Source organism: Aedes albopictus, chromosome 2 (assembly GCF_035046485.1).
Source record: "Aedes albopictus strain Foshan chromosome 2, AalbF5, whole genome shotgun sequence".
Classification (NCBI taxonomy): domain Eukaryota; kingdom Metazoa; phylum Arthropoda; class Insecta; order Diptera; family Culicidae; genus Aedes; species Aedes albopictus.
The window spans coordinates 167,372,089-167,385,163 of record NC_085137.1 but is presented as its reverse complement, the minus strand read 5'-3'; the positions used below and the strand labels follow the sequence as shown (position 1 = coordinate 167,385,163).

At 36.1% G+C, this 13,075-nt stretch overlaps 1 protein-coding gene across 1 annotated transcript in view; it reads left to right on the top strand.

The window, feature by feature from the left end:
* Positions 1 to 11,336, top strand: part of LOC115258668 (proton-coupled zinc antiporter SLC30A8) — a 30,713-nt gene extending 19,377 nt beyond the window's left edge. Inside the window, exons 3-6 of the mRNA XM_029858987.2 lie at positions 2,179 to 2,341; positions 2,405 to 3,300; positions 10,813 to 11,053; positions 11,122 to 11,336. Coding sequence (XP_029714847.1) covers positions 2,179 to 2,341; positions 2,405 to 3,300; positions 10,813 to 11,053; positions 11,122 to 11,228 — 1,407 coding nt within the window. The 3' untranslated portion in view covers positions 11,229 to 11,336. The remainder of the gene's footprint in view (positions 1 to 2,178; positions 2,342 to 2,404; positions 3,301 to 10,812; positions 11,054 to 11,121) is intronic.
* Positions 11,337 to 13,075: the final 1,739 nt, after the last annotated feature.

The following is a 13,075-nucleotide window of genomic DNA, read 5'->3' as shown; positions in this document are numbered from 1 at the left end:
TCAACTTTCCGGAAGAAATTGCCGATGGAATTCCAAAATTAATTCAAAGGCTGTAAAGATGGAAAACTGATTAAATGCTATTTTGGGCACTTTTACGCTGTAATTTTTCCCTCATCTGTAGAGCCTTTTAACCACTGTGTCCATTATCTAGGGATATCGTGGTATGACCCATGTTTAATTGGGTGCTAGTCAAATATCTTGTCACAATTGAGCTGTGATGGACTATGGTTAATGTAACACCTGATCCCAACTAGGCGCAACTCGTTTTATACAATTTATTACCCTGTTGGGATTACTTCGCCAAATGTCCAAGGGCTCAAGAAATCCTTTACCAAATACCGCCAATCTGTAATAAGATAGTATTCTACAGCTGCAGAGTAAATGTTCAGCTGTTTCGTTTTCCGTTTGACAGAAATGACAATCGGAGGATTGGATTATTCCAACCTTACTTAAATGATATTTTCTCGGGCACTGCCCAAGTAACAATTTCATTGCTGATTAGTTTTGTTTGATTTTAATTAATGTTTTATTACAGCAATAATTAAAACTCACATTTTTATGACTGCTTTTATGAAAACCACTGATAAAATGTTTTATAGTATACTTGAAGATATCCATAAAGACAGATTTTAAGAGTAAACAAAACTTTTCGATTTGTAAACCTTCTGGCAATCATTATTACCAAAATAAAACTGTTAAAACTCTCAACAGATGGCGATCCGTTCAATTAGTAACGACATCTGTTGGTGGAAAAGCAGAACTACGACATTTCTAGGTTTATTGCGGTCATCATAAAAGTAAACTTGTTTTCGTTTTATTTTCGCTGATTATGGTTGTCACCATATTGAAGAATTAGCTAACGTGAATGGAAAAAAGTTAATTTTGCTCAAATTAGCAATGAATTGATAGTTTGCCACCATTTCCATAACATGCTCACATAAATGAACTCTCTCTGCTGAGTTTTCTTGTGATTCGAGATAGTTTTACTAAATAAAAAAATAATTTATTTCATTCCAAGATGATAATATTCACTATTTTTGAAGCGCATTAATTTTATGATTCTGTCAATATCCACGATAAAATTGAATGCGCATAAACCTACCAACACAATAACAACTGAAATATTACTTTGAAATGACCGCTTCTATTGACGAATGATGTATCGTCCTGAACTTTACGTGCCATCGAAGAAGCTTCTCTGCATCTTGAGCTGTCATAGTTTTTGTTGAAAAGAAAAACAACAACAATCGAGAATGGGAAATTTTTCAACTAGGTTTTAGAACGGTTTTATTGCTACTCTTAATGCGGTTTGCAAAACCTCTCCGAGAGTGGTCCACTTAGCCGGAAGATGCTCTTAAAGAGGTTATGAAGAGGTTTTGATGTATAAATCAGTTTTATTGCGAGTTTTATAAAATTGGTCATGAAGATCTCTTGTAGAGCCGAACAAAACTTAAAATGTTACTTGGGTGGCCAGTCATCAGACCAGTAATTACCCTAAGATCTCTTTCGTAACTCACTCGCTGTAACTAACTCTGTTTTGAACCATCACAAACTCAACTTGCTCCCATAAACCCCATTTAATTCTCTCTCTAGTCTAGTCTAGTCTAGTCTAGCCTACACATACACAGCCATTCATTGAAAGAATCCTGGAAAATGATAGAATCGACTACTTCGATCATTTTTCTTGTCATTATTAATGCTTGCAGCACATCGGAGATGTAGTACAAGAATTGAAGCGGTCAGGCCTACTATGCAGCGTCTTGATGTGAATATTGATGCCACAATAAACTATTAAACGGGGACATCTCGTACCAACGCTCAGGGTAGTATGTAGTATGGATATTAAGTAAATTCGTTGGGAGTGACTTTGCTAAGAAGGTTAACGTCACTCCGTCGGTGCTCTTCTTACTTGGATGGGACATAGGAATTTAAGGCTCATGTCCAAGCTCGAAAGCCTAGGCTTAAGCGCCATTACTCTCTCATGCCTAAACTTCCTAATAAGTAGCTCTGTTTTCCTCCTCTCAAACCTCTAGTTGTATCCATCTTAGCTAGATTAAACTATTGCTGACATTCCTTTAACGTATTTCAAAATTCTTCTTTGAACTCCCAATTAAAATCCCCTTAAACCCTCTGACCCCGTCTTACTACTAATTTACTCAATATTTTCCTCCCCGATAGATAGCAGAATTCCTCGGCGGATACCTATCCGGTAGTTTAGCCATCATGACCGATGCCGCCCATCTGCTGTCCGACTGCATCAGCTTCCTGATTGCGGTTATCTCCATTTGGATATCCAACAAGCCTCCCGACGGGAAGATGTCCTTTGGCTATCGACGTGTAGGTAATGGCTTGCTTATTCAAATTGTAACTGAAAATAGAATGTTACTGTATAGATTTTTCGCAGAGGTTATCGGTGCCATCCTGTCCATCGTGGGTATTTGGGCACTGACGGCAGCCCTCGTGGTCATGTCCATCCAGCGGCTGATAGCCGAGGACTTCGAGATTGACGCCGACACCATGATCATCGTCGCCATACTGGGGGTCGTCATGAACATCGCGACGGCTTTCATTCTGCACGGATCGTGCAGTGTCGTACCACACATGCACCATGGCCACTCGCACGGTGGCCACTCTCATGGAGGTCACTCTCACGGTGGTCATTCACACGGACATTCCCACTCTCATGCACATTCCAATACCAATTCGCAAGCGAACTTGGTGGAAGTAGTAGCCACTCCACGATCCACACCTATCCAACGGTCCCGGTCTGGATCTCCAATCAAAAAGCCACGCCCCAAGCTGGAGAAGCTGAAAATCTGCGACGAGAAAAAGTGCGATCGAATGGAAGTCCTAACTATCCCGAATCTACCGCCCAGCCCTAGCGTAAGTCCCCATCCGTCCACTCCGAACACGCGACACAATTCGTTCGCGACTAACTCACCCATGCAGCGGCCCAACCTGGAAAACATTTTAGCCATGGCCAAGAAAAAACTTAACTCGGAAGCCCTGCGGCATCGAATGAGCTTCGATGCCACGCTTCACTCACCGGACATAATCAGCTCCAGCAGGTTCCTGTACAATAAAATTGGAACCGATGCCGATTCGGCACTGGTCGGCAGCCGGAGGGACAGCAACATCAGCAATGACACATCCCTGCACGACGAGCACTGTCCTGGGGCTGGTGGAGGCGATCAGCACGGAGATGAAAATCTCAACGTACGGGCAGCGATCATTCACGTGATTGGTGACTTCATTCAGAGCATTGGGGTGCTGTTGGCTGCGGTGGTGATCAAGTTTGCGGTATGTATTAACACCGAGCCCGATCGATCCAGTTTGGGCGGTGGGGATTTCTGTTTTTTTATTGCAATTATCGGACAGGGTTGGACCAACTGGTTATCAGTTGGTGTGGAATTTTGACTAAAGGTACAGATGAAAATTTGAATAACAGTGTCTACAAACATACCTTACATTTATTTATTAAGGTAATTGAACTTTATTGGCTTTTCTCGGTGAACTTAATATTTACTACTCAAAGAAGAAGGAAGTAACGAAATTATTGAAAGAAATGGTGGATAGAATCGCAAGTGTGTGACGGGAGAAATTGAATATAAGCTGAAAATTAACAGAGGGCCATAAGGGAACGTCCATAAATTACGTCACGCAAAAATTGCCAATTTTCAACCCCCCTCCCCCTACATGTATGTCACACTTTTTGTATGAAACCTTTAAAAATTTTGTATGGGTTGTTACATTTACTGAACCCTCCCCCCTCCCCCCTTAAAACGTGACGTAATTTATGAGCGTTCCCTATTTGAACAACACAATCACAAGGACGACCTCTTTGCCTAACGTCCTGGTTTTGAACGGCTAGATACTAGTTCGATGATGACTACTAGCCCTAGACAGGCAAGAAGATCGTGGTTGTGATCTGTAAAATGTTGTTCGGCTTTGCTTTCGGTTCTATCGATCGGTGACACTTGTTCAGAGATTCATATCGAGCATTAATTTCTGCAGGAATCTATGGTGTTTTTTTGCAGAAATCACTGTAACAAATCATGCAAGGATCTGTGGAAGTATATCTGCAGGAATTTGTTGAGAATCGCTGAAAAATCTGCTAGAGAGATTCATACGGGCATTTCCAATAGTTCCCATAGAAATTCCAAAACGGAATTCTTCGAATTCCTGAATGAGTTTGTGAATTCTGGAGAAATCTCTGAAAATATTTCTAAGTCTTCCAGTACTTTTTTTTTTGGAAGAATTATCGGAAAAATTTCTGAAGGAATTCCTGGAAAAACGGAAATTTCTGACACTTCGGATATTTGGTGGATTTTCTAAGACTTTCTAAAACATCCCTTAGAGAAATTTCTGAAAAGTTTCTTTAAAGAATACCTAAAAGACTCTCACAAGATTTTTAAGAACCTATGGAGGAATTTCAGAAAGTAACATTGCTAGATTTTATGAATAAATTGTTAATTTCTAAAAGAAGTCATAGTTCAGTTTTGAAAGAAATTACAAGAAGATTTTAAAAAGGTTATACTCGAAAAAAAATCTGTAGGAATCGCTAGAGGACTATTTTAATCCCTAAAGATTTGCCACAAGCAAGCCCTGAAAGAATTTTTAAAGAATTTTGAAAACTTTGCTTAGAATCCATGAAAGAATTTCCAAGAGAATCTCTAGATGAACCTCTTAAATAAATGCGTGGATATTGTTTCGAAAGATTTTCCGGAGCAATTACTATAAAAATCCATGGAAAAAATACAGAAAAGATATTCCTTGGGTAAATTTTTATGGGAATTTTTTAAAGGAAATCTTAAAAAAAAACTGTGCGATAGTTTTGATGAAAACTCTGGAGCAATTTCTAAAGAATCCCATATAAGATTTTCTGAAAGCAATTTCTGGAGGCGTTTTAATGATATCCATGAAACAATTCATGGAAGATTTTGCCAATGTAATTATTTAAGAAATGTATGGAAATATTTCTAGAGATATTTATAAAGGAATCCCAGAAGCAATTTTCATATAAATCTGGACGATTTTTTGAAAGAATCTCTGCAACATCTTGAATATTTGACCGAATCCTTGAGTGATTTTCTAAAGAAATCCACGGAAGACTTCCTAAACATCACAAGCAATTCCTGAAAGGAATTTTGAAAACTTTACTTGGAATTTATAGAAGAAATACCGAGTGAAACTTGGGAGGAATTTCTAATGGAATCATTGAAAGAATTTCCGCTTTTCTACATGAATCACTAGATGAATCTCTGAAGGAATCCCTGAATGATTTTTCGAAAGATTTCGTGAGATGATTTCTGAAAGAATCCATGAAGGAAATTCTAAAGAAATACATGAAAGATTTTCCTTGGTGAAATTTTTGGGAGAATCTTTTGGAAATTTTGGGAAAGTTTTGATAGAAACTCTGGAGGATTATTTGAAAAGAAAACCATAAAGAAATCTCTGAAGAAATCCATGGAAGAATTTTTGAAAGCGATTTCTGGGGGATTTTTCAATGGCATCCATAAAGCATTTCATGGAAGATTTTCTAATGTAGTTCTTTAAGAAATTTCTGGATATATTTCTAGAGGTATTTTGAAGGAGTCCGGAAAGCAAATTCCAAATAAATCTGTGAAAGAATTCCTGGAAAAACTTAAGTTTCTGACGGAGTCCTTGAGGGGTTTTCTAACCTTGGATAAATTTCTGACGAATTTCTTTAAAGAATGCCTAAAGGGATCCCAAAAGGATTTGTTTCAAGCATTTGATGTAGGAAAGTTTTCTAAATATCATGACAAGATATAATGAAGAAATTGCCAATTTCTAAAAGAAGTCATAGTCAAGTTTTGGAAGAAATCACAAGAAAATTTATAAAAAAGGAATTCTTGAATTAATTTCAAAAGGAATCGCCAGAGAAACATTTAAATGTATCCCTGGAAATTTTTCACAAGCAATCCCTGAAATAATTTATGATGATTTTGAAAACTTTGCATGGAATCTATAAAATAATGCACTGGAGAAACTTAGAACGAATGTTTAATGTTATTCTTGGAAGATTTCCCGGGGGAATTTCTGAAAGAATCCATGAAGAAACTTCTGAAGAAATACATGAAAGCTTTTTGTTGAGGAAATTTTTGAGAGAATATTTTGATGGAAATCCAAAGGAAACTCTGGGGAAAAATATCGATGAAAGTTCTGGACAAATTTCTAATTTTTTGACAGCAATTTATAGAGGATTTTCTAAAGGCATCCATGGAGCAATTTCGGAAGGAATTTATGGAAGATTTTGTGATGTAGTTCTAATGAAGTTCTTTTAGTACCAAATAAATTTCTAGAGGCATTTTTAACGGAATACCCAAAGCAATTTCCAAACAAATCTATACAAAATTTTCTGAAAGAATCTTTGAACAAATCCCTGGATAAACTTCTAAAGGAAACTTTGGAGAAATTCTTTGAATGGATTTGTAATTATGAAGAAATTCTCTAAAGAATTTTTGAGGGAATATCTGGAGGGTTTCTGAAGGAGTTCACTAAAAAAAGTCATTGAGGAAATCTAAGGTAGGATTTTTAAAGGAATCCTTTAGAAGAATTTTCGGAAGAATCTGTAGAGGAACTTTCGAAGAAATCCCAGGAAAAATTTCTTGAATAAGTTTATGGAGGAGTTTCATAAGGTATCTATGGGAGTTTGTTTTTTAAAGGAACCCTTAGAAAAAATTCCGATGAGAATCGCAGATGTGAATTTCTGAACAAATATTGGAATATGTTATGAAAGAATTTCTCAAATACTTCCTGCAGGATTCTCTGGATGAATTTGTCTTGGAAAGAATTTCTGAAAAAATAACTTTGGAAGCGTTTCTAAAGGATTCTTTGCAAGATTTGTAAAAAAAAAAATTCCAAAAATTTACCTAAGGAAAACTTTTCATGTATTTCTTTAGAAATTCCTTCATCTTGCAAAAGATAGAGAGAGAAAGTTTCAAAAAGTTTTCCAAAGAAATCATCAGAGGAGTTTCTGAACGAATCTTTTGGAAGATGAAGGAATTTCTAAAGAAATACATGAAAGATTTTCCTTAGGTAAATTTTTGGAAGAATCTTTTATAGAAAATCTAAAGGAAACTCTGTGAAACGTTTCGATAAAAACTCTGGAGGAAATTCTGGAAAAAAATGGAGAAATTAACTGAAGAATCCCAGCAAGAATTTCCCGAGAAACTCCTGGAGGATTTTCTAAATAAAATAACTGGAAGAATTTCTCAAGAAAATTTTGGTGCAAATTCTAAAAGAATCTACGGCATAATTTTCTGAAGTAATCCATGGAAGATTTCCTAAAAGAATGCCTCAAATGATTTCTGAATGAACCCCCAAGTGAATTCCTTCCAGGAATTCCTAAACAATTACCTGAAGATGAAAACTCTTGAGAAATTAAAAAAATACATTGAGAATTTCAAGAGACGAACCAGCCAAGGGCTGAAAGTCTCTCAAATAAAGATAAATCAATCAATCAATCAAATTGAGAATTTCTGAAGATATCCACGGAAGATTTTCGGAAGACAATTTCAGGGGGGATTTTTCATAGGGGAATTCATGGAGCAATTTCGCAAGGAATTCATGGAAGATTTTCTAATGTATTTTTTTTTTCAGAAATTCCTAGAGGAATTTTTGAAGAAGTCCCTAAAGTAATTGTAAGAATCCTTTAAGAAATTCCTTGAGCAAGCTTTGAAGGAATTCTTTGAATGGTTTTGTAAAGTAATCGCTTGAAGAATTTCTAAAATAAAATCAAAAAGAAATTTCTGAGAGCATATCTGGCAGGAAAGGAATTCATTTAAAAACCAATAAGGAAATGTTTGAAAGGTTTTCTAAAGGAATCCTTTGAAGAATTTTCTCAGGAAATCTGTAAAAAAATGTTCGAAGAAATTTCGAACAAATCTCTGGAGAAATTCTGAAAGAATCTATGGAATATTTTTCTGAAGTAATCCATGGAAGGTTTCCTAAAAAATGCCTCAAGTAACCTCTGATGGAACCCCTAAGTGAATTTCTGAAGGAATACTTCTTAGAGTTTCTGAAGAATTATCTGAAGATGGAAACTGTATAAGAATTAAAAAAAACATGGAATGTTTCTAAAGAAATCCATGAAAAATTTTGAGAAGGAAATTTCTGGAGGTTTTTCGTGAGTCATCAGCAATTCCTCAGTCATAGAGCAATTTGGCAAGGAATTCATGGAAGATTTTCTAATAAATTTCTGGAAGAATTTTTGAAGAAATCACTGAAGCAATTTCCAACAAAATCTATGAAAGGTTTTCTGAAAAAAAAATCACAGTGCAATTTCTGAGGGAATATCTGGAGGGTTTTCTAGAGGAATTCATTGAAAAATCAATAAGAAATCTTTGTTAGGTTTTCTAAAAAAATTCATTGGATAATTTTCAGAGGAAATCTGAAAAAGAATATTCGAAGAAATCCCCGGAAAATTTCAAAGAAATTTCTGGAGAAATTCTGAAATAATCTACGGAATATTTTTCTGATGCAATTCATGGAAGATTTCCTTAAAGAATGCCTCAAGAAACCTCTGAAGGAACCACTAAACGAATTTCTAAAGGAGTATTTCTAGAAATTTCTGAATAATTATTTGGAGATGAAAACTCTGGAGGAAATTAAAAACAAACATGGCTAATTTCTTAAGAAAAATATGAAAGATTTTCGGAAAGCAGTTTCCGAAAGATTTTCTAATGTAGTTCTTTTGTAAATTTCCGGATAAATTTCTAGAGGATTTTTTTAAGAAATCCAACTAAATCTTTGAAATATTTTCTGAAAGGATGCCAAGATGATTTTCTACAGGAATCTCTCGATGACTTTCTGGAGGAAACATTGGAGGAATTTATTAGATAAATTTGTAAAGTAACCGCTTGAAGAATTTCTGAAAAAAAGGAATTTTTGACAAAATCTATGGAAAGTTTTTCAAAGGAATCCTAAGAAGAATTTTCGGAGGAATCTGTAGAATAATTTTCAAGGAATTCTTAGAGAAATTCCTTGAATAAGTTCCTGGTGAAATTTTTAAAGGAATCCTTGGAGGAGTTTTTGAAGGTATCCATGGTAGACTTTTTAAATAAACACTTAGTGAAATTTCTAAAAAGAGATTCTCAGAGCAATATGTGAATTTCTGAACAAATCTTGAAAGATTTTCTGAACGTAAGTAGGAATTCTATGGGATATTTTCTGCATTCTGGATGAATTTGTCCTTGAAGAACAATCTGATTGATGGATGATTATTTTATTATCCTCTAAGATTTTTTAAAGAAATTTCTCAAGAATTTCTGAAAGAAACTTTGGAGGATTTTCCAAAAGATTCTTTGGAAAATTTTCTTAAGTCATTCTTGGAGAATTTTCTGAAGGATTTCTGAATTTCTAATTTTATTTAGGGAATCACTGGAGGATTTTTTCAACCCTCTTTTGGCATTGGGGTCATTTTTGACCCAAACCGTACACTATGTCAGCGAGATGTTCCCGGCGTGATGCAAAAGGAAGGTTAATCGGTGAAAGATTTTCTGAAGCAATCATCGGAGAACTTTCTGAAGGAATCTTTAGGTTGGCAATTTACTGGAGAATCCATGAAGGAAGAGGCTTTTTCACGGAAACTGTAGTGAAAATTCTAAAAGAATCTACGGAAGACTTTGAAAAATATTTTCTTGGAGAAATTTCTGAAGAATTTGTTTGAGAATTTTCTGAAGGAATCCATGAGGTAATTACTAAAAAAAATTATGAAGGATGTTCTTAAGAATTCCTTGGAAAAATTTCTGAAGTAATCCATGAAAGATTTTTTAAAAGAATGCCTCAAGTAATTTATTAAGGAATCCTTGGTGGAATTTCTGAAGAAATATTAAAAATAAAAAAAAATCCAACAATCTAAGAAGGAATTTCTTAGGCATCCATGGTAGATCTTCTATTGGACTTATAAGCGAAATCTTTGGAGGAATGCTTAGACTAATTACTAAAGAAATCTTTGGAAAACTTCCAGAAAGCCGCTCTGGATTTCTATAGAAACCCATGAAAGGTTTTCAAAATGAATGCTTCAAGAAGAAATTTCTTAAAGAAGCTGTTCAAGAATTTACTGAAGGAATCCTTAGTGGAACACCCAAAGAATTCTCTGATGGAATTCCTGCAACAATCCCTTGAAGATTTTTTTTAATAATGCTTTGTAAGATTTTTTTAAGAATCTCTCAGCGAGCTCCGTATTCCACGTAGCTATTATGGATTTGCCAATCAGGATTCCTGCTGCTGACCTGCCTTAGCTTTGATTGTTCTAGTTTAGTTAGTAGCTTGCAACTCTGAACTGTACTGTCATATGTTCTCGTAAAATCCGTGGAAGTATTGCTTGTGAAGTACGTAGTGTAATACTTGATGAAATCCTTGAAAAGTATCTAATAGTATTTTTGGCAAAATGTCTGATGGAATTCCTAAATTGGTGGGATTCGTACAAGTTTTACTGGGAGACTAGTTATTAGAGCATTTTTTTAAGTAGTAGTAATTTCTGAAGTAAATCTTGGAAGAATTCTGGACGATTTCTTTGAGAAATTCTTGATAAACTCTCTTCCCAATAGAATCCCTGGAAAATAATAGTAGAACCTTTAAACAGTATTTCCAGTTGGATAAACAAAATAGTTTTTGGAGAATACTTGAAAAGATTTCTTGTTCGAATTCCTTGCAAGAAATCCTGAAAAAGTCTTCGGAAATTTTGTTTTGGAAGTCATTTTGTCCGAGTTCATACATACAAACTCTTTCAATATGAAAAATAAAAATGTTCACAATAATATAATTTCATTTTCAAATTTATTCCAGCCCAATCTCAAGGTGTTCGATCCCATCTGCACGTTTCTGTTCTCAATCATCGTGCTCGTTACCACCGTGCGGATCTTCCGCGACTCGATGCGCATTCTGATGGATGCCGTTCCCGCCAGTATCTCGGTAGAAAAACTGCGCACCGAGCTGGGCTGCATTTCCGGAGTAAAATCCGTCCACGAGCTGAACGTGTGGAGCATATCCACCGGGCTGAATTTGATGACCGTCCATTTGACGGTTGGTGAGTATTTCGCGCGTGTGATTTTGTTCTATAAAGGAAATAATAGCATGTTTCTTGTTTCCACACAGATCCAATGGCCAACACGTCGGAAATTCTAATCGCTGCCAACAGTATTGCCCGGCAAGGATTTAACATCAAGAAGTGTACTGTACAAATAGAAAAGATATGCTTTTAAATTGATGTTAGTAGATGTCTGTGATGAGGTGCTTGTACTGTTAAGATAAGTCATCAGAAAAAAAAAGTTCAATAAAAATGTACATAATTATTTTAAATAGCAAAACGATTTACGTTGTTTTAATCATTACAGTTGTAACTCAGGAAGGCGTGCTACACGCCTCACGATCCTCCTTAGAGCGTGACCGACCAGCCCTTTTACCTTCCGATTTTCTGTCGCTATCGGCTTTTGATGACATCGACATCTTAAGGAGTATCTTTAAAAAACATTATCAAAAAAAAATCATTTCAAAACTGTTCTACGGGCTACCGCAGAAATTCCTCCTGAGATTCCTTAAAGGATTCAACAAGAAATTTCTTCAAGGATTGCTACATAAGTTCATGCTTGTATTTCTTCTTGCCTTCTTTCGACCATTTAAACGCTTTTTCAAAACAATTTCAGGAGATATTTTTCACAAAGATTCGGAGATTCTTTCATTAATTTCTGTAGGGCTTTTAAGGAATAGAAATTCAGAATATTTTCTAGCAACTGTTTAACTAATTATTGTTTGCATTTCTCCAAAGATTCCTTCAGGAGTTACTCCATTTATTCGGGGATTTCTTGGGCATTTATTTAGAAAATTAATTAAATTCTTAAGAGATTCTTCTGAAGGTTACTGGAAAAACTTGTAATTAGAAGGCACGAAATGTTGCTAATTGACAAATTCAGAGATGAAATTTGTGAAAAAAATCGTGTTCTGGTAGGATTCGAACCCACGACTCCGTATTCGCTAGACCGGCGCTTTAACCAACTAAGCCACAGAACAGGTAATGGTTCTGCGGAATAGAAAGCCAAACTGACTCCGAAGCCGCACCGTGAACACTCCTATTTCACAAACTCATCTCTCTTTTCGGCTTAGATGCCAATCCACAACACACTCCTGTTTGTGCCCACTAACGACAAGTGCGAGCGAATTATTTATATGAAGCCGAGACTTATTCTCGCACTCCACATAACTAGCCACCAGGCAGTTTGTTTTGCTGGTGTCTAATTAGTATGCGTCGAGAGCTCGGCACGGTCGGACGCTCGGACGACCGAACTGCGCCATGTGACGCAAGCAAGAGTACAATGATACATTCTGTAATAGGTAGTTACTTCAGGTGTTCTTTAAGACATTCCTTTGGATTCATTCACGTTACCTAAATGGAATTTGATTGTGTTCAGAGCAGTTAGAGTGCTCAAGATTACAGATAAAGTTGGTTTACGAAAAAAAAACTGAATCTACAAGCGCAATCAGTGATCTATTATAGGAGTAGTATGAATTATTTTTTTCCTTGCACAGCCTCATGCAACTACGTGCTGTCCAGTGGTGAGTTCGTTGTCAGTTTGATTATCTGCAAGAACTTCCTTGAGTATAGGCCATCGGATCTACTAACGTATTTGGTTGTCTCTAAGAGATTTACGACTAAGGTTCATACTCACACAACCTCAGGTAACTATGACCCATCCAGTATTGAGTTCGAAGTATCTTTAAGAGTCTCCAAGAACTCCCTTGAGTATAGGTCATCGACTCTACGAAGTGGTCCTCGTAGTTATATCTAAGAGCATTGAGAATGAGGTTTATACTGACACAGCCCCAGGCATCTATGTTCTATCTAGTGGTGAGTACCATGATTGCATAGGTGTATCAGAAAACTTCCTGGAGTTAAGGCCATCTGATCTACAATCTATAATCAGTGATCTATTGGAGCATTATGAATGAAATTTATGCTTGCACAGCCTCATGTAGCTATGTGGTATCAAGTGGTGTGTTCATTGTCAAGTTGAGGATCTCGAAGAACTTCCTTGAGTATAGGTCATAGGATCTA